General features: G+C 42.4%; 1 protein-coding gene and 1 pseudogene across 1 annotated transcript; both read right to left on the minus strand.

Annotated features, from left to right (window-relative positions):
- Nucleotides 1-5,909: 5,909 nt before the first annotated feature.
- On the minus strand, nt 5,910-7,705 carry LOC136145499 (MLV-related proviral Env polyprotein-like; annotated as a pseudogene).
- Nucleotides 7,706-7,848: 143 nt separating this feature from the next.
- Nucleotides 7,849-13,064, minus strand: LOC136145500 (uncharacterized). The gene is given in 4 exon segments (XM_065903809.1): nt 7,849-9,294; nt 9,296-10,077; nt 10,080-11,405; nt 11,408-13,064. Coding segments are annotated over 4 exon segments (5,211 nt in total).
- Between the last annotated feature and the right edge of the window lie 14,154 nt (nt 13,065-27,218).

The raw sequence follows: 27,218 nt of genomic DNA on the forward strand, positions 1-27,218 counted from the left end.
GGTGATGGAATTCCAGGTAAGCTATTTCAAATCCTAAAAGATGATGCTGTGAAAGTGCTTCACTCAATATCACTCAATATGCCAGCAAATTCGGAAAACTCAGCAATGGCCACAGGACTGGAAAAGGTCAGTTTTCATTCCAATCCCAAAGAAGGGTAATGCCAAAGAATGTCCAAACCACCGCGCAACTGCACTCATTTCACATACTATCAAGGTAATGCTCAAAATTCTCCATGCCATGCTTCAGCAGTATGTAAATTGAGAACTTCCGGATGTATAAGCTGGATTTAGAAAAGGCAGAGGAACCAGAGATCAAATTGCCAACATGCACTGGATCATCAAAAAAGCAAGAGAATTCCAAAAAAAAATCTACTTCTGCTTCATTGACCATGCCAAAGTCTTTGTGTGGATCAGAAAATACTGTGTAAAATTCTTCAAGAGATGGGAATGCCAGACCAACTTACCTGCCTCCCAAGAAACCTGTCTGCAGGTCAAAAAGCAACAGTTAGAACCAGACAAGGAACAACAGACTGGTTCCAAATTGGGAAAGGAGTACATCAAGGCTGTATATTATCATCTTGCTTGCTTAACTTATAAGCAGAGTACATCATGAGAAATGCTGGGCTGGAAGAAGCACAACTGGAATCAAGATTGCCAAGAGAAATGTCAATAACCTCAGATATGCAGATGATATCACCCTCATGGCAGAAAGCAAAGAGAAACTAAAGAGCCTCTTGATGAAGGTGAAAGAGGAGAGTGAAAAAGTTGGCTTAAAGCTCAACATTCAGAAAACTAAGATCATGGCATCTGGTCCCATCACTTCATGGGAAATAGATGGGGAAACAGTGGAAACAGTGTCAGACTTTATTTTTTGGGGCTCCAAAAATCACTGCAGATGGTGACTGCAGCCATGAAATTAAAAGACACTTACTCCTTGGAAGGAAAGTTATGACCAACCTAGATAGCATATTAAAAAGCAGAGACATTACATTGCCAACAAAGGTTCATCTGGTCATGGCTATGGTTTTTCTAGTGGTCATGTATGGATGTGATTGTTGGACTGTGAAGAAAGCTGAGCACTGAAAAATTGATGCTTTTGAACTGTGGTGTTGGAGAAGACTCTTGAGAGTCCCTTGGACTGCATGGAGATCCAACTAGTCCATCCTAAAGGAGATCAGTCCTGGGTGTTCATTGGAAGGACTGATGCTGAAGCTGAAACTCCTATACTTTGGCTACCTCATGCGAAGGGTTGACTCATTGGAAAAGACCCTGACGCTGGAAGGGATTGGGGGCAGGAGGAGAAGGGGACAACAGAGAATGAGATGGCTGGATGGCATCACCGACTCGATGCACATGGGTTTGGGTGGACTCTGGGAGTTGGTGATGGAGAGGGAGGCCTGGCGTGCTGTAATTCATGGGGTCGTAAAGAGTCAGAGAAGAGTGAGTGACTGAACTGAACTGAACTGAAACGTTGACATTATGAAAGCCATTCCACTCATATTTTGGAAATAAGTGTTCTACTTTTTCTATAAATGGGGATTATTTTTTTGTGTATCAGTAATTTGAAAAATCACATAACTTTTCTTTCATTACATCACTTCAATATTAAACTCTGAGAGGAAAATAAGCTGCTTTAATTTTTAATCTTATTCATTCCTTGGACAAATAAGTTTTGAGGGTTCTGTACTAGGCACTGGAGATTGAGAATGAATAAATCTCTGTCTTTTTGGATACCATATTTCTGTAGAGGAGATGATAATAACAAGATAATAAAATATAGAGAATTAAATGGCGAGAAGCACTGTGGAGAAATAAAGCAGAGACAGATACAGCTTGTATGTATGATGTGAAAAGATGTAATTCACACAATATAGCCTTGCCTTAGAAGGTCTTTTGAGAAAGTGTAATTTGAATAAAGCCCTCAAGAAGATAAAATAGCCAGCTACTTTGTTTTGTGGAGGAAGAACATTCCAGGATCATGGAAGAGCAAGAATAAGCTCCCTGAGGCAGAAGTTTACCTGTTATGTTCAGAAAGTCAGTGTAGCTGGGGTAAGTAAAGGCAAGGATTTTTTAGTCTGGTTCATCATGAGCATTTACTCTGGCAACTAGCATTCATGACTAGCACATAGCAGGCATTCCATAAATGTTTGCTAATAAATCAATCCGCCAATGGGCAAAGGGTATCAATACAATTAGCACTGGTAGCCAGAGGAATTCTAATTTTATCCTATGTGCACATACACATACACTTTTTAAAAATAAACAATTAAAGCAAATTACTGCTGCTGCTGCTGCTGCTAAGTTGCTTCAGTCGTGTCCGACTCTGTGCGACCCCATAGACGGCAGCCCACCAGGCTCCCCCGTCCCTGGGATTCTCCAGGCATGAACACTGGAGTGGGTTGCCATTTCCTTCTCTAATGCATGAAAGTGAAAAGTGGAAGTGAAGTCGCTCAATCGTGTCCGACTCTTAGCAATCCCATGGACTGCAGCCTACCGGGCTTCTCTGTCCATGGAATTTTCCAGGCAAGAGTACTAGAGTGGGCTGCCATTGCCTTCTCTGAAATCAAATTAAGCCAGTAGTAAATTCTGGGTGGTGAGAAAGTATAATGTATTTTATTCTTATATGTCTACTGACAATTTCTGAAGTTATAGTGAACAAACCACAAAAAAACAGTTTAGGAGATGATACTAAAAATCACATATCCCAAAGTGTCCAGTATAGGGCTGAGTGTTTTCACTTGCTATGTTGATGTTATGTTCCCCACCTGTGAGAGAGTTGGTATTATGTCCATTTTACAACTGTGAATACTAAAGCTCAGAAAGATTACATGAGTTGACCAATGCTATGTACACTGGGAAAGAGAAGAGCTGAAATTTTCATATAGGTGTTATAATATTAGTGCTTTTATTTACACCATTCTGCATATAAAATATATGAAAATATCTTACATGCGGATATATATATATATATATATATATATATGCCTGCACGCACGCTCACTTGCTTCAGTTGTGTCTGACTAGTTGCAACCCAATGGACAGTAGCCCATCAGGCTCCTCTGTCATGGAATTCCTCAGGACAGAATACTGGAGCCATGACCTCCTCCAGGGGGATCTTCCCAAGCCAGGGATCAAACCCATGTCCCCTGTGTCTCTTACATTGCAAGTAGATTCTTTACCCACTGAACTGCCTGGGAAGCCTATATGTGTGTGTGTGTGTAATTGTATATAAAAGTACACTTTTCTACAAGTATAGATTATAAGATACACTTAACTATTTGTCACGTCTAGTAAAAACAAGTAGTATGAAAAGTATGTTTAAAATTTTAATATGATTTCTTGCAATTAGAATTTGTCCTTAAAAACAGTCATTCTGATTTTACATCTTATAGTCATTTTACTAATCACTCCCCTTCTTTCCTCCTATGCCTCCAGTTAATTGACATAGAACTATTCACCCACTTTCTAGAATTCTAAACACATACTTCAGATTTGTTCTATCTCCTAGTTATTCACAGAACTGAAGCTCTGTCTCTGGGTTACATGGGGCTACTGGACTGAACCAGAGAAGTAGTTCTAAATCAGTCTGGTTAGCATACACTATATATAAAGAACACTGGTGATGAAAATTAGAATTAGTAATTGTAGTTATTTCAATTATAGATTGTAATTCTTTCATCAGTTTCCATTTAAATACATTATTCCTACAGAAAAAGATTGCAGTGGCGGTAAGTTAGAGGTTGAGATTGAAATGTATCTCTTTATTAAGAACGAGAATTGGAATAGAATGACTAAAAACTGGTAAAACCTAAATGGTCAGTGATTTCAGGGATGCTGTAGAGATTGTACAAGCGGATCAATGCAAATGAGAACAGACATAATAATTTTTAAGAAAGAGCAGATGCTTTAATGTAAAATGCAGGGGGAGGGGCAGGTGGTCCCAAGACGGCGGAGGAATAGGATGAGGCGACCACTTTCTCCCCCACAAATACACTGAAAGATCATCTGCGTGTGGAGCGACTTCTACAGAGCAACTTCTGAAAGCCGGTGGCGGACCCGAGATACCCAGAAACGCAAACCAATCTCTTCAAAAATGAGGGAGGACAAAAGATAAAGACTAAAAGAGAGACAAAGGATTTCAGGACAGAGACCCATCCTGGGGAGGGAGTCGTGAAGGAGGAAAAGTTTCCACACAATAGGAAACCCTCTCACAGGTGGGGTCAGTGGGGAGCTTTGGAATCTCAGAGGGCAGCATAACTGGAAAAAAAAAAAAAATCACCACAGAATAGGTGCTGAATGGCAATTACCAAGGAGAAGCAGCTCACGTGCTTGTGTTTGCCTGCAGTGAGCGGGGGCTGGGTGTGTGGGCAAGGGCTGCATTGTAAATCTTTAGGGTGAGGACTAGGGCTAAATGCCCTGAGGACGCTCTGAGGGGACTAATGTGACATAGCAACCCAAGCCTTGGGAATGCCAGAGAGACAGAGAAAAACACAGGACCTTTCCTGCAGGAAGGTTCTAACGCCGCACTGGTAGCCCTGCGGTGTGTGTGCTACCCTGGCGAATCCCAAAGGAAAGCAAGCCAGCTGCAGTCTAGAGCCTCCCTCCTCGGAGGCAGAGAGGCAGGTGTGTGACAGCCGGAGTCAGAAGGCAAGGGCCGCTTCAGTCTCTGCCCCAGAGACCTGCACCTTCCACCGAGCTCTGAGCAGGCGGCCAGCTGCTAACCACGTCTTCCTGGGATCTTGGGCGGTTCACATCTGCCAGGGGTGTCACAGCTTAAGTTCAGCCCCCTAGGGGAGGCACACGGCACGCCTGGGACTGCGACCTCGTCGCACACACGGGAAGCTGAGTGGCCAGGACCAGGGAGGGACGTGAACACATGGCCACCTGGACCGTGAGCGTGGAAAGCACAGGTCACCGAGGGGCTTGACCCGAGAGAGGCGCAGAGTGCACAGCCATCGGGGTCTGTGCCCTCGCAGAGCACCTGAGCGCCTTACACCTGGGGAGTGCAGCAAACACAGGGTCCACGTGGAAGAGTGCCCTTGCAGAGGACCCTGGACATGAGCAGTGTGGGCCCGGGGAGTACAGGCCACCGTGGGCTGTGGCAAACCCAGAGCCGTCCATCTGCTGTGAGCACTGCCCTCACACGCCAGGGGTATTTGCAGCGTCCCTCCCTCCCCACCGCACAACTGAACAAGTCAGCCTAAGTAAGTGGCCACCTTCGCCCCCTTGTGCCAGACAGGAGATTAGACACAGAACGTGCTTGCAAACCGAGGAAGCCACAATAAACAAAGAGACAATTGCTCTGGAAGTGACAGCTGCAACGGATTAAAACCCCGAGGTGAAGGCAGAGGCTGTGCATTTGAGGGGCAACTAGAGACCTTGAGTGTAAGACCCAAACGTCAGGTCTCTGTTCCGGAGAGGAGCTCCCGCGACTCAATAAACAGTCCAGCAGATGCAATATGCAAGAGGCTTTATTGTTGGTTTGCACAAGCCGGGCGACTCTAGTCTCCTCGGAGGCAGAGTCGCACCGTATAGCAGTGGAAGCTGACTTTTATAGGCAGAAGTCACATTGTCAGCACATCCAGTACAGTGAATGAATAACATAATGTATACCGTTAGCACATCCAGTACAGTGAATGAGTAACATAAAAGTAACATAATGTGTATCATATGGGGTCATCTTATCTGTGAGTACAGGAGCTTGACGTCAGTTGTTTCCGGAAAACAGCAGGCTTGTTTGTGCAGTTATTGGGAAACCTATAGACGTTCCGTTTACATTTCTCTATCCTTATTTTGCAAACGGAAAATTCTGCGCAAGTGGAAAATTTACACAGGCCAGGGAATTTCATGGTGTTTTTCAGATTCTTTCATTCCCCCCTTTTCTTTGTCATAAGTTTTAATCTTAAAACTCAGGGCTCTTGTTGCTTTAACATTTGATATTGTTGGGTGAGCACTAGTGCTTGGACCACCGATAGCCTATTTTTGATGAACTGTAATAAGCGATTTAAAATGCAAGGCCCGAAAGTAAGCAAAAGCAAGAGTATAAAAAGGGGTCCTATAAGAGTAGAGACTAGGGTAGTTATCCAGGGGGACCTGTTGAACCATCTCTCAAACCAGTTTTGTTGTGCGTCTCTATCTTTTTGCCGCTGGTCTAGTCTATCTCTTAGCTTTGCCATGGAATCTTTTACTACCCCAGTATGGTCGGCATAGAAGCAGCATTTTTCTCTTAAGGCGGCACAAAGGCCTTTGTCCTTTAAAAATAGCAAATCTAGCCCTCTTTTATTTTGGAGTACCACCTCCGACAGGGAGGTAAGGGATTTTTTAAGCAGGGAAATAGAGTTTTCAATTGCTCTAAGGTCTGTATCTATGGCAAGCTGTAACTGGTCTAGCTGCTGGCTTCTTTGTATTAAGGCGGCCGTCCAGGTTCCGATCCCCACTGCAGTTCCCCCAAGTCCAAGCAAGAGAGCTAATGTCATAACCGGTTCTCTTTTCTTTCTTCGTCTATATTCAAGAGTATCTAACAAGGCTTCTTCAGAATGGTAAAGAATACGAGGCATCACTTGAGCGAGTACACAGAAATCTTGGGTTAAGTCTATGACAGCGGCTGACACACAGGGCGTGAGCCCGGTGTTACATGCCCACCAGGTATTGTTGGGGGGGACCAGATAGTATTCTCCTGGGTCTACCGTAACAGTCTGATTGCATAGCCCGGCATGGTCAGCAGGGACTTTTCTAATACAGAGTCCTTGTCTCTCTACCTGAGGCAGAGTGAGCCTGTGTAGGCCGGGATTGTTGCATTGGTCTGGGGCCCGGGTGGTGTTGGAGAAGTTTCCCAATGTGGCCAGTCTCTCATAATAGGGGGGGCTTGTGGCTAGGCAGAGCCCGCATCTCTCAGTGGCAGCTGGGTTGGTGGCGTTCAGGGCCTTGTAAGCTCTTTTTTACGAGACTCATTAACCGATCTCTTGAGCCTGGGGGTTTAGTAAGAGTAGGGGCTGCAGTCATCTCGGGATCTCCAGTCTCTTCTCTCTTGGAGGCGTGGGTAATATAGGGAGAGGGTGGGGCAGCGGCTGCTTTGCTGGTTTCGGGTCCAATCTGAGTAGGGGCCTTCTGATCCGATAATACTAGATTCGGCCCGATTGGTCTAAGGTCACTTACTGGGGCAATGGTCCTGGATATGGAGAATAGGGTGAAAGGATCATAGCCAGCCCGATGTAGTCTTAGCCCCCAGGTTTTTAGGGTACTCCAATCTGCTGTTTTCTCCTTGCTGGTAAACTGAATGAGTAGGGGATTACACTTGTCCCCGGGGGTTGCCCCAGTGATATTCTGTTTTTTGATATCATAACAAGGCCCACAGTCCTTTTTTTGTCCAGTCTTCACAAACCCATGGCCCCGGCCCTGTATAGCCACTAAGCGGCTTTTTCTTGACTGTGATTAAATCCTGGGCTGGATAGGAGGGTACCCAGTGAGCTTCTCCTGTTGTTTCACATCCCCAGGCCTTGCAGTATCCCTCTGGGGGCCCTCCGCACCTCTGGACTTCAGGACGGGTCAGTGAGTGACCCGGACATATATAAAAGTCAAGTGCTCGGGTTTTTACCCGCCACCCAGGGTGTAAGCATCCATATCCAGGGAAGGGCTCTTGGGGATTGGGATCCCAGCTTTCTCCCACTATGTCACACAGATCTACAGTCAAACTGGGGAAATACATGGAGACTGGGGCTACACCGGTAGTTTCAGTTGCTGTCTCTCCGGTTTATGTGTTGAAAACTCTCTAGGTGATACGGTACACCTGGTGGGGGCTCCCGCCCTCCTGAACCGAGGACAAGATGCCCCGGACAAATAGCAGAATCATTATAAGCGAGAAAGTCTTAACTTTAGAGGATTTTGAGTGCGGTGGAGTTTCCATCCGTGTTCTGGCGTCTCCTCGCAGCAACGGCCGGGTGCAGCTTTTACGTGGGAAGCGTGTATCCATGCTGCAATCCCGTCTATCTTTAGTGCGGTAGGAGTGGTCAAGAGGACGGTGTAGGGTCCTTTCCAGCGAGGTTTCAAAGTCTTGGTTTGATGTCTCCGCACCAACACTGTGTCACCGATTTTAAAGGGGTGGGGACAGGAAACAGGGTTATCCACACGGTATGCGGCTGATACGGACTTCTAAATTTCTTGTTGCACCAGCTGCAGAGCCTGTAGGTGGGCCTGCAGGGTAGGGGAAGTTGCAAGGACATCAGGGTCAAAGAAGGATGTAGCTGGTGGGGGGCTTTCATAGATGATCTCAAACGGGGTGAGCCCGTGTGGGCCAGGGGTATTTCTGGCTCGATATAAAGCCAGTGGTAGGAGTTGAACCCAGTCTCTAGTGCCAGTCTCCAGCGTTAATTTGGTTAAGGTCTCTTTAATTGTTCTATTCATCTTTTTTACCTGTCCTGAACTCTGGGGTCTGTAGGCACAATGTAACTTCTAATCAATCTCTAATGATTTGGCCACCAACTGACTTACCTGGGAGACAAAGACCAGACCGTTATCTGACCCGAGTATCTTAGGTAAGCCGAATCGGGGAAAAATTTCTTCGAGGAGCTTCTTGACCATAACTTGAGCTGTTTCTTTCTTTGTGGGATATGCTTCTACCCATCTTGAGACGGTATCTATGAACACTAGCAAATACTTGTTATTATATAGGCCTGGTTTAATCTCGGTGAAATCTACTTCCCAGTGGACTCTAGGCCTATGCCCCCTGGCTCAAACTCCGGAGGGGAGTTTTAGTCTGCCAGCATTTACTTTTGCACAGGCCTCACAACCGTTTACAATTTGTTGTATCAGTAAGTCTCTCTGAGGGATGTAATAGTCTAATTTATTTTTATTTAGGAGGTCAGCCATTTTTCTTTTTCTCAAGTGGGTCAGTCTATGCAGGTGAGTCAAAAGTCTCTTAGCAGTGCTTTGAGGCATCACTGTTTTCCCTTGGTATATCCATCTGTTATGGACCTTATCATAGTCCGCCCCAAGTCCTTGAAGGAAGTCTAGGTCTGCTTCACTATAAACAAGTGCCGCATCATCATCATTTTTTGATGCTGACTCAAGTGAGACAGTTAGTATTTGGGGGCCTAGTGCCGCTTGTTTAGCAGTTATATCTGCCAGCCGATTTCCCCGTGCAATGGGTGTATCTCCCTTTTGGTGGCCTGGGCAATGGATTATCCCTAGTTTCCTTGGTAAGAACAAGGCTTGTAGTAAATCTAATATTTCTCTGCCTTCTGAAGTCAGCAACCCCCTCTTTCTATATATTTCTCCATGTACATGTGCCGTGGCGAAAGGCATACCGGCTATCAGTGTATATGTTGGCTTTCTTACCTTCCCCCTTCCTGAGTGCCTGCGTGAGGGCGATGAGTTCGGCCCTTTGGGCCGAGGTTCCCGGAGGCAGAGCGCTGGCCCAAACGACGTTTTCTCTGTCAACTACTGCAGCCCCGGCTTTTCGCTCGCCCTCTAAAAGGTAGCTGCTCTCATCCGTAAACCAGGTGATCTCTGTGTCTGCCAGTGGTTGGTCGGTGAGGTCTTTCTTGGTTTCATGCACTTCTGCCAGGATTTGCTGGCAGTCGTGTGGGGTCCCTTCTTGGGGATCCGGGAGGAGCGTAGCAGGGTTGAGGGCGGCGGCTGGACCGAAACGCACTCGCTCCGTATCCAGCAGCAAAGACTGGTAGTGAGTCATTCGGGCATTTGAGAGCCAGCGGTCTGGAGGCTGGCGGACTATAGTCTCTACAGCATGGGGTGCAGTTATTTTAAGGGGTTGGCCCATGGTTAATTTGTTAGAGTCTTTGATAAGCGTGGCAATGGCCGCCACCATCCGTAGGCATGGTGGCCAGCCTGCCGCAACATTGTCTAATCTTTTGGAGAGATATGCGATGGGCCTCTTCCAGGGTCCTAGCTTTTGAGTTAGTACCCCCTTAGCAATCCCTTGTTTTTCGTCTACAAAGAGCTCAAAGGGCTTGGATATGTCCGGGAGCCCTAGGGCTGGGGCACTCAAGAGGGCCTTTTTGATGTTATCAAATGCTTCTTGTTGGGCCTTTCCCCAAAGGAAGGGGGTGTTTTGCTTGGTTAGGGGTAAAGGGGTGCTGCCATTTCTGCGAACCCAGGAATCTAAAGCCTACAGAATCCCGCAGCGCCTAGAAACTCTCTCATCTGGCGGGGAGTTGTTGGGGGCGGTATCTGTGATACCGTTTGTTTCCGGGCTTCTGTCAGCCATCGCTGTCCATTTTCTAGCTGGTACCCCAGATAATTCACTTTAGTTTGGCAAATTTGGGCTTTTTTTGCCGAGGCGCGGTACCCCAGTTCTCCCAGAGTCTCCAACAGGGCCCCCGTACCTTTGTTGCAATCCAGTTCCGTGGGGGCCGCCAGCAGCAGGTCATCTACATACTGCAGAAGCACCAGGGCGGGGTGTTGTGTCCGAAAGGCAGCCAGGTCTTGATGTAGGGCTTCATCAAACAGGGTGGGGCTATTTTTGAATCCTTGCGGTAGTCTAGTCCATGTCAGCTGCCCCGACAGGCCAGCTTCTGGATCTCTCCATTCAAAAGCGAACAAGGGTCGGCTTTGTGGACTTAGCCTCAGGCAAAAGAAGGCATCTTTTAAATCTAATACCGTATACCAGGTATGGGAAGGGGGTAGGGTGCTAAGCAGATTGTACGGGTTCGGCACTGATGGGTGGATGTCTTTTACCCGCTTGTTTATTTCTCTCAAGTCCTGCACTGGCCGGTAATCTCCCGTACCTGGCTTCTTGACAGGGAGTAGGGGATTGTTCCAGGCTGATCTGCAAGGCTCAAGGACGCCCAGCTTGAGGAGCCGTTGTATATGGGGTCTGATTCCCTTGTAAGCCTCCTCAGACATGGGGTACTGTTTCACCGAAATGGGGGTAGCCGAGGATTTTAATTTAACGATAATGGGCGGCTGTCCCATTGCTAGCCCCATTCCTGCAGTCTCTGCCCAGGCTAGAGGGTACTTCCGTATCCAGTCTTGGATGGGACCCATTGGCAAGGTTTTGGACTCTAATAATTTGTATTCATCTTCTAACTTTATGGTCAAAATTTGAACGGGGGCCCCTCCGGGTCCTGTAATGGAGGCCCCCTTTTCATGAAACTGAATTTGGGCTCCGACTTTAGAGAGAAGGTCCCTCCCCAACAAGGGGAACGGACAGTCCAGAACATGGAGGAAGGAATGAGTCACCTTACCGGAGGCCAGGTGCACCTTCCGTTCAGTAGTCCATCGGCACAGCTTTCCTCCTGTAGCTCCTTGTACCCACGCGGTCCTGGTGCTCATGGGTCCGTTGGTCTGGGTTAATACAGAGTGCTGAGCTCCTGTGTCCACCATAAAGGTCACTGGCTGCCCCCCTATTTTTAATGTTACCCGGGGCTCGGGGGGGGGGGGGGCTCCTGGCCCTGACTGTCCTAATCTTCATCCAAGGACAAGACCTTGGAGGATTCTCTTCCCAAATCCCGTGGTTTCTTTGGGCAGTCTTTTATCCAGTGGCCTTTTTCTTTACAGTAGGCACATTGGTCACGGTCTATTCTCGGTTGCCTATTGCCTCCCAACCTATCTCTCCTTCCTGGCTCTGACCTAGGCTGAACTACGGTGGCCAAAATTCTGCTCAACTCTCTGTTATGCCTTTTTTCTCGTTTTTCTTCTTTTTCTTCCTGTTCTTTTCTCAATCTGTCCTCTCTCTCTTCTTGCACTTTCCTAAGCCTTTCTGCTCTTTCTTCTGGAGTTTCTCTCTTATTGTAAATCCTTTCTGCTTCTCTCATTAGGTCCTGCAAGCTATAATCTTGAAGTCCTTCTAACCTTTGTAATTTATTTCTAATGTCCGGCGCCGACTGCCCTATGAAGGCCATGGAGACATTTCCCCTATGCTCGGGGCTACTAGGATCGAAAGGGGTATACATACGGTATGCCTCCATGAGCCTTTCAAGGAAAGCCGCCGGGGTCTCCTCCGGTCCCTGTGTTACTGCTCTTACCTGGGCCAAATTGGTGGGGCGCCTCCCGGCACCCTTGAGACCCGCAAGGAGAACCTGGCGATAGAGACGGAGCTGCTCCCTACCGGCAGGGGTGTTGTAGTCCCAGTCCGGACGCGTCAGGGGGAAAGCTGCATCAATTTCATTTGGAAGGAGAGTAGGAGCCCTTTTGGGCCCGGGCACGTTTTTTCTTGCTTCCAGGACAACTCTCTGTCTCTCTTCTACGGTCAGCAGAGCCTGCAAAAGCTGTTGACAATCATCCCAGGTGGGCTGATGGGTTAGTAAGATGGACTCAATTAACCCCGTGAGGGCTGTTGGATCTTTAGAGAAGGGTGGGTTATGAGTCTTCCAGTTATACAAATCAGAGGCCGAGAATGGCCAGCATTGGACTTGGTTTCCTGGTCCCCCCACAGTCCTCAAGGGAAATAACTGGGACCTCCATTCTCCCGATCCTCCCTCTCCCTGATCTCTTCGTTGGCGCAACCGGGAGGCGACGGGGGATGAAGTATTAATCTCCCCGCTGGTCGCCGCTGGGCCGGTGGTGTCAGGGGAGCGGGCCTCAGGGGAGGCGGACGGGGGCGGCCTGGCCAGAGAACCTGGTACTGGAGGGGGTTGATAGGGAGGGGGAACTTCAGACAGGAGATCAATTAGAACTGGATCTTCCGGCGGGATGACTGGTTTCGTTTTGGCGGTCAATTTTTCTTTTTCTAAAATGGGGTAAAGAGAGGACTGGGCTGGTGGGGCCGTGGGTATATCGGCACCGGGAATCTTCAGCTTTTCTGCCACGAAAGGTGCCACCCAGGATGGCGGGTCCTGGGCCAGACTCTCCCAGGTAATTATGTAGGGGACTTGGTCAGGGTGTCCATGAAGTCCTGTGTCAAACACCCGTTCTTTGATCTGCAAAATACAATCAATGTTAAAACTGCCCTCCTGAGGCCATCCCACATTGAAGGCTGGCCACTCGGAGCCGCAAAGGGTTTGCCACTTTTTCCTCCTGATTTCTACTGACAGGTCACTGGCTCGTCCTTTGACGTCCTTCCAGTGCTCTAGAGTCAAACTTAGGGGGGTAGTTAGTCTGGGTCCCATGCCGGAGGGAAGGGGGACACAAAAGTACACCAACACACAGACAGTACAGACACACAGAATGCAGACCAGGAGCCGCGCGGCACAGTATCGGTGCCAAAGTTCAACAAAAGAATCAGACGGGGGCAGAGGCCGAAGTCGTTGACCCCCGGGGTTGAGGACGGCCTGCTCGTCCCCAGCCACTCAGAACCCCCCCGGAGCGTCCTCCAGGGTTGAAATTCAGAAGGCCTATGACCCGTCGGTCCGCTTCACGAATTTCTAAGCCCGTATGGGTACTAAAGCACAAAGCACAAAGGACAACAGACAACACAAACTCACTGCCGGCCGGACTTACCTCCTGCTGGGGTCTGGTATTGAATCCGGGGTCTCCTCGATCCCGGACGAGCCCCCAAATGTAAGACCCAAACATCAGGTCTCTGTTCCGGAGAGGAGCTCCCGCGACTCAATAAACAGTCCAGCAGATGCAATATGCAAGAGGCTTTATTGTCAGTTTGCACAAGCCGGGCGGCTCTAGTCTCCTCGGAGGCAGAGTCGCACCGTATAGCAGTGGAAGCTGACTTTTATAGGCAGAAGTCACATTGTCAGCACATCCAGTACAGTGAATGAATAACATAATGTATACCATTAGCACATCCAGTACAGTGAATGAGTAACATAAAAGTAACATAATGTGTATCATATGGGGTCATCTTATCTGTGAGTACAGGTGCTTGATGTCAGTTGGTTCCGGAAAACAGCAGACTTGTTTGTGCAGTTATTGGGAAACCTATAGACGTTCCGTTTACATTTCTCTATCCTTATTTTGCAAACGGAAAATTCTGCGCAAGTGGAAAATTTACACAGTCCAGGGAATTTCATGGTGTTTTTCAGATTCTTTCATTGAGGACAACTACAAGCCGGAACAAAGGACTACCTGGCACTGAATTGACCCCAAACTGCCCACAAAAGCTCCAGAGAAAGTCCTAGATGTATTTTTACTATTATCACTTTTAAGTTTTTAAAAATATTTTATTACTCCTTAAACTTTCATTTTTATAGCCTACTATAACCTTTCAAAAAAACCCATATTTTTAAAAAGAAATTCCATATATATATTTAAAATTTTTGTGATCAATTTTGTTCTGCATTTTTTATTGCATTTTTGAGAGTTTAACCTCTTTTCTAGGTTTTTAATCTTTGCTTTTTGCCATCAATTTTGTACCTTTAAGAATCTAATCTTCAGTATCCATTTTCACTTAGGGATTTGATTATTGTCATGGTTATTCTCCCCCTCTTTGACTCTCCCTTTTTACCTCCAGGTCACCTCTGTCTCCTTCCTCCCTCTTCCCTTCTCTATATAACTCTGTGAGTCTCTTCAGGTGTTCTGAGCTGTGGAGAGCACTTAGGGATGTGATTACTGTCATGGTTATTCTCCCCCTCTTTGACTCTCCCTTTTTACCTCCAGGTCACCTCTGTCTCCTTCCTCCCTCTTCCCTTCTCTATATAACTCTGTGAGTCTCTTCAGGTGTTCTGAGCTGTGGAGAGCACTTAGGTATGTGATTACTGTCATGGTTATTCTCCCCCTTTTTGACTCCCCCTTTTTGACTCTCCCTTTTTACCTCCAGGTCACCTCTGTCTCCTTTCTCCCTCTTCCCTTCTCTATGTAACTCTGTGAGTCTTTCCAGGTGTTCTGGGCTGTGGAGAACACTTAGGGATGTGATTACTGTCTTGATTGCTCTCTCCCCTTCTTACTCTCCCTTTTGTCCTCCTGGTCACATCTATTTTCCTCCTCCCCCTTCTCTTCCCTATATGGCTCTGCGAATCTCTTTGGTGTTCCTGGCTGCAGAGAATTGTTTCACCATTAATGTAGGGATTTTATCATCTATGCTGTATGAATGGAGAAGTCTTGAGGCTACTGTAAGAGAAGGACTGAAACCCAGAGGCAGGAGGCATAACTCCAGAACTTTAGAACATCAGAGAGCTCCTGACTCCAAGGAACATTAATAGACAAGAGCTCAATACTAAATCCCCGTATCTATACAGAAACCAAGCTCACTCAACAGCCAACAAGTTCCAGTGCAAGACACACCATGCTAATTCTCCAGAAAAACAGTAACACAACCCTGAACATTAAAAAACAGGCTGCCAAAGCCATGCCAAACCCATAGACATTCCCAAACTCACTTCTGGACCTTTCACTGCACATTAGAGAGAAGAGATTCAGCTCCACCCACCAAGACACAGACACAAGTTCCTCCAACCAGGCAACCTTGACAAGCCACTGGCCCAACCCCGCCCACAGGGAGCAGATTCCACAATTAAAGGAACCATGACTTTCCAGCCTGAAGAAAGGGGCATCCAAAACACAGCAACTGAAAAAAATGAAAAGGCAGAGAAATATTCAGCAGGAGAAGGAACATGATAAAAACCCACCAAATCAAACAAAAGAGGAGACAGGGAGGCTACCTGAAAAAGAATTCAGAATAATGATAGTAAATATGATCCAAAATCTTGAAAACAATTTTAGTATATGTGCTGCCAAAGTGAGCACCAAAATCTTGAAAACAAAATGGAGTAATTGATAAATAGATTAGAGACAAGGACTGAGAAGATACAAGAAATGTTGGACTAGAAGAAATAAAGAAGAGCCAACCAATAATGACAATGCAATGACGGAGACTAAAAGCACTCGGGAGGGAACCAACAGTAGAATAACTGGGGCAGAAAAGAGGAAAAGTGAGTGGAAGATACACTGGTGGAAATAAATGAAACAGAGCAAAAAAAAAAAAAAAGAAAAAAAGAATTAAAGGAAATGAGGAAAACCTCAGAGACCTCTGGAACAATGTTAAGCACCATAGGTGTCCCATAAGAAGAAGACAAGAGGAAAGGGTATGAGAAAATATGTGAGGAGATAATATGCAAAAACTTCCCTAAAAAGGGGAAGTAAATAGCCACCCAAGTCCAAGAAACCCAGAGAGTCCAAAACAGGATAAACCCAAGGCTAAATACCCCAAGACACATATTAATCAAACTAACAAAAATTAAACACAAAGAGAAAATATTAAAAGCAGCAAGGTTAAAGCAACAAATAACACACAAGGGGTCTCCATAAGGATAACAGCAGATCTTTCAGTAGAAACTCTCCAGGCCAGAAGGGCAGGATATACTTACAATGATGAAAGAGAAAGACCAACAACCAAGTTTACTCTACCCAGCAAGGATTTCATTCAGATTCAAAGAAGAAATCGAGAGCTTTACAGACAAGCAAAACCTCAGGGAATTCAGCACCACCAAACCAGCTCTTCAACAAATGCTAACAGGTCTTCTCTAGACAGGAAACACAGAAATGGTTTATTAAATAGTAACAGGATCATACTTATCAATAATTACCTTAAATGTAAATGGGTTAAATGCTCCAATGAAAAGACAAAGACTGGATAAATGGAAACAAAAACAAGACCCCTGTACATGTTGTCTACAAGAGACCCCCCTCAAGCCTAGGGACACATAGAGACTGAAGTTGAGGAGCTGGAAAAAGACATTTCATACAAACGGACACCAAAAGACAGCAGGAGTAGCAATGCTCATATCAGATAAAATAGACTTTGAAATAAACACTGTGATAAAAGACAAAGAAAGACACTGCATAATGATCAAAGGATCAATCCAAGAAGAAGATATAAAAATTAAAAAAATATATATGCACCCAACATAGAAGCACCTGAATACGTAAGGCAAATGCTAACAAGTATGAGAGGGAGAACTGACGTAACACATTAGTGGGGGACTTTAAGAAACCACTCACACATATGATAGATCAATCGTACAGAAAATTAAAAAGGAAACACAAGCTTTAAATGATACAGTGCACCAGTTAAACCTAATTGCTATCTACAGGGCATTTCACCCCAAAACAATGATTTCTTCTTTTTCTCAAGTGCATATGGAACATTCTACAGGATATATCACATCCTGAGCCATAAATTTAGCCTTGGTACATTTTTAAAAATTGAAATCATTCCAAGCATCTTTTCTGATCACAATGTGGTAAGACTAGATATCAACTGCAGGAAAAAAAAAAACTATTAAAAATACAAAGATATGGAGGGTAAATGACATGCTTCAGCATAACCAACAGATCATGGAAGAAGTCAAAAGGGAAATCAAAAAATGCATAGAAACAAATGAAAATGAAAACACAACAACCTCAAACCTATGGGATTCAGTAAATGCAGTGCTAAGAGGGAGGTTCACAGAAATACAAGCCTACCTCGAGAAACGAGGGAAACATCAAATTAACAACCTAACTGTACACCTAAAGCAAGTAAAAAAGAAGAACAGAAGAACCCTAAAGTTAGTTGAAGGAAAGAAATCATAGAAATCAGAGAAGAAATAAATGAAAAAGAAATGGAGATTATAGCAAAGATCAACAAAACTAAACACTTGCTCTTTGAGAAGATAAATAACATAGACAAACAGCTAGACTCATCAAGAAAAAAAAGGGAGAATAATCAAATCAATAAAATTAGAAATGAAAATCCAGAAATCACAACAGACAACATGGAAATACAAAAGATTATGAGCCTACTATGAGCAATTATATGACAATAAAATGGACAACTTGGAAGAAATGGACAAATTCTTAGAAAAGTATAACCTTTCAAAACTGAACCAGAAAGAAACAGAAAATCTTAACAGATCTATCACAAGCATGGAAACTGAAACTATAATAATAAAATCTTCCAACAAACAAAAGCCCAGAACCAGATGGTTTCACCAGTGAATGCTACCAAAGCTTTAGACAAGGGTTAACACCTATTCTTCTCAAACTTTTCCAGAAAACTGCAGAGGAAGATAAACTGCCAAACTCATTCTGTGAGGCCACCACCACCCTATTACCAAAACCAGACAAAGATGCCACAAGAAAAGAAAACTACAGGACAGTATCACTGATGAACATAGATGCAAAATCCTCAGTGAAATGTTAGCAAACAGAATCCAGCGACATATTAAAAAGATCATACATCATGACCAAGTGGGCTTTATCTCAGGGATGCAAGGATTCTTCAATATTCACAAATCAATCAATGTGATACACCATATTAATAAATGGAAAGATAAAACCATATTATTACCTCAATAGATGCAGAGAAAGCCTTTGACAAAATTCAACTCCCATTTATGAGAGAAACTCTCCAGAAAGCAGGCAGAGAAGTAACATACCTCAATATAATAAAAGCCATATATGACAAACCCACAGTGAACATTATCCTTAATGGTGAAAAATTGAAAGCATTTCCTCTAAAATCAGGAACAAGACAAGGGTGCCCATTCTCACCAATACTACTCAATATAGTTTTGGAAGTACTAGCTACAGAAATCAAAGAAGAAAAATAAATAAAAGGAATCCAGATTGGAAAAGAAGTAAAATTCTCACTGTATGCAGATGACATGTTCCACAACATACAAAACTATAAAAATACTACCAGAAAATTACTAGAGCTAATCAATGAATATAATACATTTGCAGGATATAAAATTAATACACAGGAATCCCTTGCATTCCTATACACTAACAATGAAAAAAACAAAGAAAATTTAAGGAAACAATCTTATTAACCATTGCAATATAAAGAATAAACTACTTAGGAATAAATTTACCTAAAGAAAAAAAAGACGTATATATAGAAAACTATAAAACACTGATGAAAGAAGTCAAAGATGACATAAATAGATGGAGAAATATACCATGTTCGTGGATTGGAAGAATTGATACAGTGAAAATGAATATACTACCCCAAGCAATCTATAGTTTTAATGTAATCCCTATCAAGCTACCATGGGTATTTTTCACAGAAGTGGGACAAATAATTTCACAATTTGTAAGAAAACACACAAAAAAAACCTCTAATAGCCAAAGCAATCATGAGAAAAATGAATGGAACTGAAGGAATCAAACTTCCTGATTTCAGACTATATTACAAAGCTACAGTCATCAAGATAGTATGTACTGGCACAAAGACAGAAATATAGATCAATGGAACAAAATAGAAATCCCAGAGAGATACCTTATTTTTAACAAATGAGGCAAAAATATACAATGGAGAAAAGACAATCTCTTTAACAAGTGGTTCTGAGAAAACTGGTCAACTACAAGTAAAAGAATGAAACTAGAACACTTCCTAACAGAATACACAAAAATAAACTTAAAATGGATTAAAGATCTAAATGTAAGACCAGAAACTATAAAACTCTTAGAGGAAAACATAGGCAGAACACTCCCTGACATAAATCATAGCAAGATCCTCTATGACCCACCTCTCAGAGTAATAGAAATAAGAACAAAAATAAACAAATGGGACCTAATTAAACTTAAAAGTTTTTGCACAATGAAGGAAAATATAAGCAAGGTGAAAAGGCAGCCTTCAGAATGGGAGAAAATAATAGCAAACAAAATAACTGACAAAGAATTAACCTCCACAATACATAAGCAGCGCATGCAGCTCAATGCCAGAAAAACAAACAACCCAATCAAAAAATGGGCCAAAGAACTAAAGAGACATTTCTCCAAAGAAGACATACAGATGGCTAATAAACATGTGAAAAGATGCTCAACACCACTCATTATTAGAGAAATGCAAATCAATACCATAATGAGGTATCATCTCACACCAGTCAGAATAGTCACCATCAAAAAGTCTACAAACAGTAAATACTGGAGAGGGTGTGGAGAAAAGGGAACCCTCTTACACTGCTGGTGGGAATGCAAACTGATACATCCACTATGGAAAATAGGGTAAAGAGTCCTTAAAAAACTGGAAAGAGAACTGCCATATGAACCAGAAATTCCACTGCTGGGCATACACACTGAGGACAAGAGAACTGAAAGAGACATGTGTACCCCAATGTTCATTGCAGCGCTGTTTATAATAGCCAGGAAATGAAAGCAACCTAGATGCCCATCAGCAGACAAATGGATAAGAAAGCTGTGGTACATATACACAATGGAATATTACTCAGCTATGAAAAAGAGCACATTTGAGTCAGTTATAATGAGGTGGATGAAACTGGAGTCTATTACACAGAGTGAAGTAAGCCAGATAGAAAAACACCAATACAGTATATTACTGCATACATATGGACTTTAGAAGACAGGAATGACAATCCTATATGCAAGGCAACAAAAGAGACAAATGTAAAGAATAGACTTTTGGACTCTGTGGGAGAAGGTGAGGTTGGGATGATTTGAGAGAATAGCATTGAAACATGTACATAACCATATGCAAAACCAATCACCAGTGCAAGTTCAGTGCATGAAGCAGGGCACTCAAAACCAGTGCTCTGGGACAACCCTGAGGGATTAGGTGGGGACAGAGGTGGGAGGTGGGTTCAGCGTTGGGGGACACATGTGCACCCATGACTGATTCAAGTTGATGTATGGCAAAAGCCATCACAACATTGTAAAATAATTATCCTCCAATTAAAATAAATAAATTAATTAAAAAAATTGCTACCAAAAGGTGGGGAAAAAAACGCTGATGAAAGAAATCAAAGGTGACACAAATAGATGGAGAAATATACCATGTTCTTGGTTTGGAAGAATCAATATAGTGAAAATAAATATACTTACCCAAAGCAATCTATAGATTCAATGCAATCCCTATTAAACTCCCAACGGTATTTTTCACAGAACTATAACAAATAATTTCACAATTTATACGGAACCATAAAAGACCCCAAATACCCAAAGCAATTTTGAGAAATAATGAAATTGGAGGATTCAACCTTCCTGATTTCAGACTATACTACAAATCTACAGTCATCAAGACAGTATAGCACTGGCACAAAGACAGAAATATAGAACAATGGAACAAAACAGAAAGTCCGGAGATAAATCCATGCACCTAGAGACACTTTATCTTTAACAAATGAGGAAAAAATATACAGTGGAGAAAATAACAGTCTTTTCAACAAATGGTGCTGCAAAAACTGGTCAACTACATGTAAAAGAAAGAAACTAGAACACTTCCTAACACAATACACAAAAGTAAAATAAAAATTGATTAAATATCTAAATGTAAGATCAGAAACTATAAAACTCCTAGAGGAAAATATAGGCAGAACATTCTCCAACATACATCATAGTAAGATCCTTTATGATCCACCTCCCAGAGTAATGGAAATAAAAATAAACAAATGGGACCTAATTAAACTTAAAAGCTTTTGCACAATGAAGGAAACTATAAGGAAGGTGAAAAGACAGTCCACAGAATGGGAGAAAATAATAGCAAATGAAAGAAATGACAAAGAATTAATCTCCAAAATATATAAGCAGCTCATTCAGCTCAATACCAGAAAAAGAAAAAACTCAATCAAAAAGTGGGCAAAAGAACTAAATAGACATCTCTCCAAAAAACAGGCAGATGACCAATAAGGCACATGAAAATATGCTTTAGATCAGTTATTATTAGAGAATTGGAAATCAAAACTACGAGGCATCACCTAATGTTAGTCAATATGGCCATCATTAAAAAGTCTAAATATATGCTGGAGAGGCTCTGGTGAAAAGGGAACCCTATGGCACTGTTGGTGGGAATGTAAATTGGTATAGTCTCTATGGAGAACAGCATGAAGATTTCTTAAAAAAATAAAAATAGATCTACCATATGATCAGCAATCCCATTCCTGGGCATATATCCAGGGAAAATTCTAACTCAAAAAGATGTTAAGATGGTATGGAAAACATGAAGGAATTTTTAGCCAACCAAATACATGCACCCCAATGTGTGCGTGTGTGTGTGTGTGTGTGTGTGTGTGAATATTACTCAGCCATAAGAAATAAGAAAATAGTGCCATATGCGGCAACACAGATGGGTCTAGAGGTTTTCATGCTAAGGAAAGTCAGTCAGACAAGGGCTTCTCAGGTGGCACTAGCAGGTAAAGAACCCACCTGCCAATGCAGGAAATGTTAAGAGACGTGGGTTTGATCCCTGGGTTAGGAGGATTCCCTGGGGGAAAGCCTGGCAACTTACTCCGATATTCTTGCTTGGAGAATCCCATGGACAGAGGAGACTGACGGGCTACAGTCCATGGGGTCACAAAGAGTTCGACATGACTGAAGCGACTCAGCACACACACATGAGTCAAAGATAAATATATGATATCACTTATATGTGGAATCTAAAGAATGATACAGTCAACTTATAAAAGAGAAGTAGACTCACAGACATAGAAAACAAATTTATGGTTACTAAAAGGGAAAAAGAGAAGAAGGAATAAATTAGGAGTTCGAGATTAACATACACACACTACTATAAATAAAATGGATTACCAACAAGGACCTATTGTATAGAACATGGAAGTATTTTCAATATCTTGTAATAACCTATAATGGAAAAGAATCTGAAAAAGAATATACATGCAAACATATGTATTTTTTGTATAAGTGAATCACTTTGTTGTATACCTGAAACTAATACAACATTGTAAATTAACTATACTTCAATTAAAAAAAAATAATAAAGAACCCCCCCTCCAAAAAAAAAAAACCCCAAAATATGCAGACTGCATTGTGGATTATAAAGGTATTTTAAACATTTTCCCCTGAGAGTTCCATGGGCTTTGTGGTCCCTGCATATGAGAAAATGCAACCTGTTCTTGGTCCAAAGGACAAGTATCCTTCTGCTTCCTCTGCCGTGACAAATGACAGTTGGACAGTCAGAGCTGGAGTCATCAAGAGAGGGCACCACCCTGGATGGAGCAATAAAAGAGAAGTCACACCTGAGGTGCTGCTTTGCCTCAGGCAGCCTTCATGCCCAGGGGTACTAATGTCTCTAAACCAAAGCTGGCTTCAGCCAAAGTCATTTTCTTCATTGAATCTATTAATGATGGCACTTTAAAAAGACTCTGTAAAAGCTCAAAGTCCAATCTGAAAGTTTCTATGAGAGCCGGCACATAAGACTGGAAGTCAGAGGTGAGCAGCTGGGGATCCAGTACTGCCACTGACTGGCTCTGGGACGTGGGGCCAGCGCTCCGGCCGCTCCCTACTGGCCTGATGACTCTTAAGGTGTCTGTAAGCTCCAGTACCACTGTACCTCGTTATTCAACCACACCAGTGAGTTAACACGAGAGTTTATCACGCTCATTCCCCAACCAAGCATTCACATTTCTAAACTTCTCCATCAGAAAAATATTTTTCCATATGTCAGTTTCATCATGTCATGAGTTAAGTCAGAGGGGGAAAATGGTTTTTTTCTGTATTGCCTAATACTATTTCTAATATTGAATTAATTGGATGACTAGATTTTTTTTAACTGAAAATGGGAAACCAAGGGTCAGATGATCAGCATAGCACTATTGTTATTGACAGATGATGTTACAGAAAGACAAGGTATTAGCATTGCATAGTCTGATGTTTATTAGTTTTTCTATACTAGGAAGGTTACATCAAATTAATTTGGTGACTCTAGCATAATATTTCCTCCATTCCTTTTTAAAATGATTTTAATTTTTAAAATTGAGGTACAATTGACATAACACTATGCTAGTTTCAAGTGTACAACATAATGACTCAATATTTGCATATAATGCAACATGATCACCACAATATGTCTTATTAATAACTACCACTATTTATAGTTACAAATTTTTCCTTGTGATGGGCACTTTTACTATCTGCTGATAGCAACTTTTAAATATGCGATCCAGTATTATTGACTAGGTGTCATGTTATACATTACATAATACACTTGCTTGAATTCATTATTTTATAACTGGAAGTTTGTACCTTTTGACCTCCTTTACCCTTTTGCCCTCACTTCACTTTCTGCCTCTGGGAACCACTAATCTGTTCTCTGTATCTGTGAGCTTCTTTTCTTTTCTTTCTCTCATTTCTTCTTTCTTCCATTTCCCATCCATACATTCCTCTCTCCCTCTTTCTTCTCTTTCCATATATAAGTGAGATCATCAGATATTTGCCCTTTGTGCACGACTTACTCAACCTAATGCCCCAAGATTCCAACCATGTTGTCACAAATGGGAAGATTTCATTCTTTTCTTATGCTCGAGTAATATTCCATTGTATGAATGCATGTGCATTTATGTATGTATGTATATATTTGCCACATTTTCTTTATCCACTCATCCACTGATGTGTGTGTCTCCAGGCCTTAGCTATGGGTTTATGCTCCATGTAGAGCATTAATCTATGTAGGAAGATGCAAAAGATTTGCTGCCTTGAAAAGACAAGTTGTTAATCATGGGAGGTACACTGACTGGATTTAAAGATGGTGTGGTATAACCTATCACCCAAACTAAAGAACACACTATTCTACTTTATAATCGTCCTGGTACTGACATTCACATCCCAGAGTCATGAAAAATTCAAATTAAACTGTCAGGCACATAGGAGCAAATCTGGGTGAGAAAGTAAGGGTCAGAGAATTGAATGAAATGCATTTACTCTAAGTATTGGAAAAGCTCCTATACTTCTGAAAGGGTTTTGAGAGATCATATAGATTGGAGGGTCACCAAATTAAAGGAGGTTCTCTAGCTCCCATGCTGTGTTCATTAATTCTATAAATATGCAAGTAGTTGCCTTTTTTTTTGGTGGATCTGTGCCATCACTGCCAGGTATGGTTAAAGGAGGCTCCAACACACGGAAAACAAAGCAGACCACTGCACGATGCTCTTTCATATACAACTGTTCACTTCTTTCCTTCTTTTCCTTCTTTATTAGGACCAAGTTGGATTTTAAACATTTATAAGGACTTCTCATGCCTTTTTCTTTCCCTTTTGAGGTTTTGTATTTTATAGAAGGTATATGAAGATAATTTAATCCAAAAAGCTTGCATTTAATATGGGGAAAACACATTTACATAGTAATCCAGACCACTTTATCTAATTATATTTTGTATACCCCTTCCAATTTTTTATTCTAACTTTTCCTTTGCATCTTCCACAATATTATTTATCTTTTTGGCATTTACAGAGCTCCCTTTCTACTTTCTCCCTCACCAATAAGTATCTTTCAACTTTGGCTTCTTTTCACTCAAAAACACCTATACACAGTTTATCTTCCTATTTATTTGGATCACATTTCCCATAAATTTGCAAATAAACTTCTAACAAAGCCTAACTTGGGATCTATTTCTGAAAAATAATTCAAGTTGGCGTAAGTGTTTTAGATTCTCTTTTCTAGGAGCCTTGAGAAACAAAGCTAAAGGCCATTCCTTCAATTTTACTTGAAGAGAATACAGTTTTAATAACTTTTGATAAATATATAGGCTATGGGTAATAAAAGATTTGGGCTTCCCTGATGGTTCAGCACATCCCCTGGAGAAGGAAATGGCAACCCACTCCAGTATTCTTGACTGAGAAATCTCACAGACAGAGGAGCCTGGCAGGCTACAGTCCACAGGGTCTCAAGAGTCTGACATGACTTAGAGACTACACCACCACCACCACTGATAACTCATCAGACGAAGAAGCTGCCTGCAAGGCAGGAGTTGCAGGAGACATGGGTTCAATGCCTGGGTTGGGAAGATCCCCTGGAAGAGGGCATGGCAACCCACTCCGGTATTCTTGCTGAGAAAATCCCATGGACAGAAGGGTCTGGCCTCATGGGGTTGCGAAGAGTTGGACATGAACTGAAGTGACTGAGTACACTGAGCAATAAAATATTCAGAAGAAATCTGACCAAAAGGACATGTAATGCTAGCATCAGAGGGGTCTTAAAATAATACTGTCTTATCTAAAGCAAGCTTCTTTGGCCTGACTCTAATGCCTATTGAGGAACTTTTCCTTATTTGGTTTCCTTTATATTTGTAGGAAAAGAAAAAGGAAAAAAGAAAACTGGAAATGTAAAACAATTCTTCAGTCTACTTCCAAGAATGTCTTGCGCAGCTCACAAGATAACATCTCCACTTTAGTGACAGTGAAGGATCCTTCAGCAACTCCTTTAAAAATGACTAAACTTGTCAGACTAATATGTCTAACACAATTTTAGTTTAACTTTGAAAATATGTATTTAGAATGTATATTACAATGAATTGCTTGGGATTGAGGAGGCACCAACATGAAAATTAAGAATGTGAGTAATCTTTTTTTCAGAGAAATAAATGAGTAGCTACAAATAGTAATCAATATAAGAGAATAATTATCATCCTTGTGGTTCCCAAAGTAGAGAAATGCATTAGAAAAACAAAACAAAACAAAACTTAAGTATCAATAGGAATGGTATATCAGTCTAGGTTTTCTGGTTTTTGTACTTTGAATGCATGCAACCTTCATAAATGAGACTGGTGTTCACTGCCTGAAGGGTAGGGAGTTTAGGAAAGAGTATTTGTTGAGCATCTAGTATGTACTGGGTATTATGGCACTTGTTTCTGCACACATTTTGAGACAGTAAAGCATACTGGCTTTGTCTGCAGGTTTCAAACTGGGGCCACTTACTTACTAAATGACCGTAAACTACTTAAGCTCTGTGTGTCTCATTTTCTTCATCTGAAACAGAGGGCTGCAGGGAGCTAGCATGTTTGCCAAAGTTACTTGGAGAAATAAATGAACTAATATATGAAAATCCCTTAAAGTTGTTTCTGGCACACAGTAAGTGCTCATTATTTGTTAACATAATCATTTAGACACCCTATCCCATTTTAAACTGGGGCTCAGAGAAGTTACTCATCCAAGGTATCATAATACCTTGTATGATTCTAAAGTTCTTGCTCATTCTTTACTGTTGGAATATGTTAATATATATATTAAATGTACATCTGTTTATATATACATATGCACACACTTAACAACTAAGAAAATTTAAGACATTCGTTAGGCCTCCAACATATGGAGATGATAAACAAATTGAAATCACTAGTTAGTGTAGAAGAAGCATCATGTGTTTGGAAATTAGGGAGCTGTGTTACTGTGTAACTCAGTAGATTATTCTGGGCATCAAGTTTTCCTTTGTTAAAGGAGAAGCTACATGATCTAGGATCTTTCTGGTTCTAATATTCTTTGAATCTATTTGGGAGTTGGTTCCTAAAGCCATCTTTTCCTTTTTTTGTCTGCCATATAAACCCAAGCTCTATCTTTAAAGGAGGCAAAATCAGTATAATGTGTGCAGAACGCCACACAACTGTATCCGTGAAAAGCTGGTTTTACACAAGCATACAACTTGGC

This window comes from Muntiacus reevesi, chromosome 13, assembly GCF_963930625.1.
Source record: "Muntiacus reevesi chromosome 13, mMunRee1.1, whole genome shotgun sequence".
Lineage (NCBI taxonomy): Eukaryota > Metazoa > Chordata > Mammalia > Artiodactyla > Cervidae > Muntiacus > Muntiacus reevesi.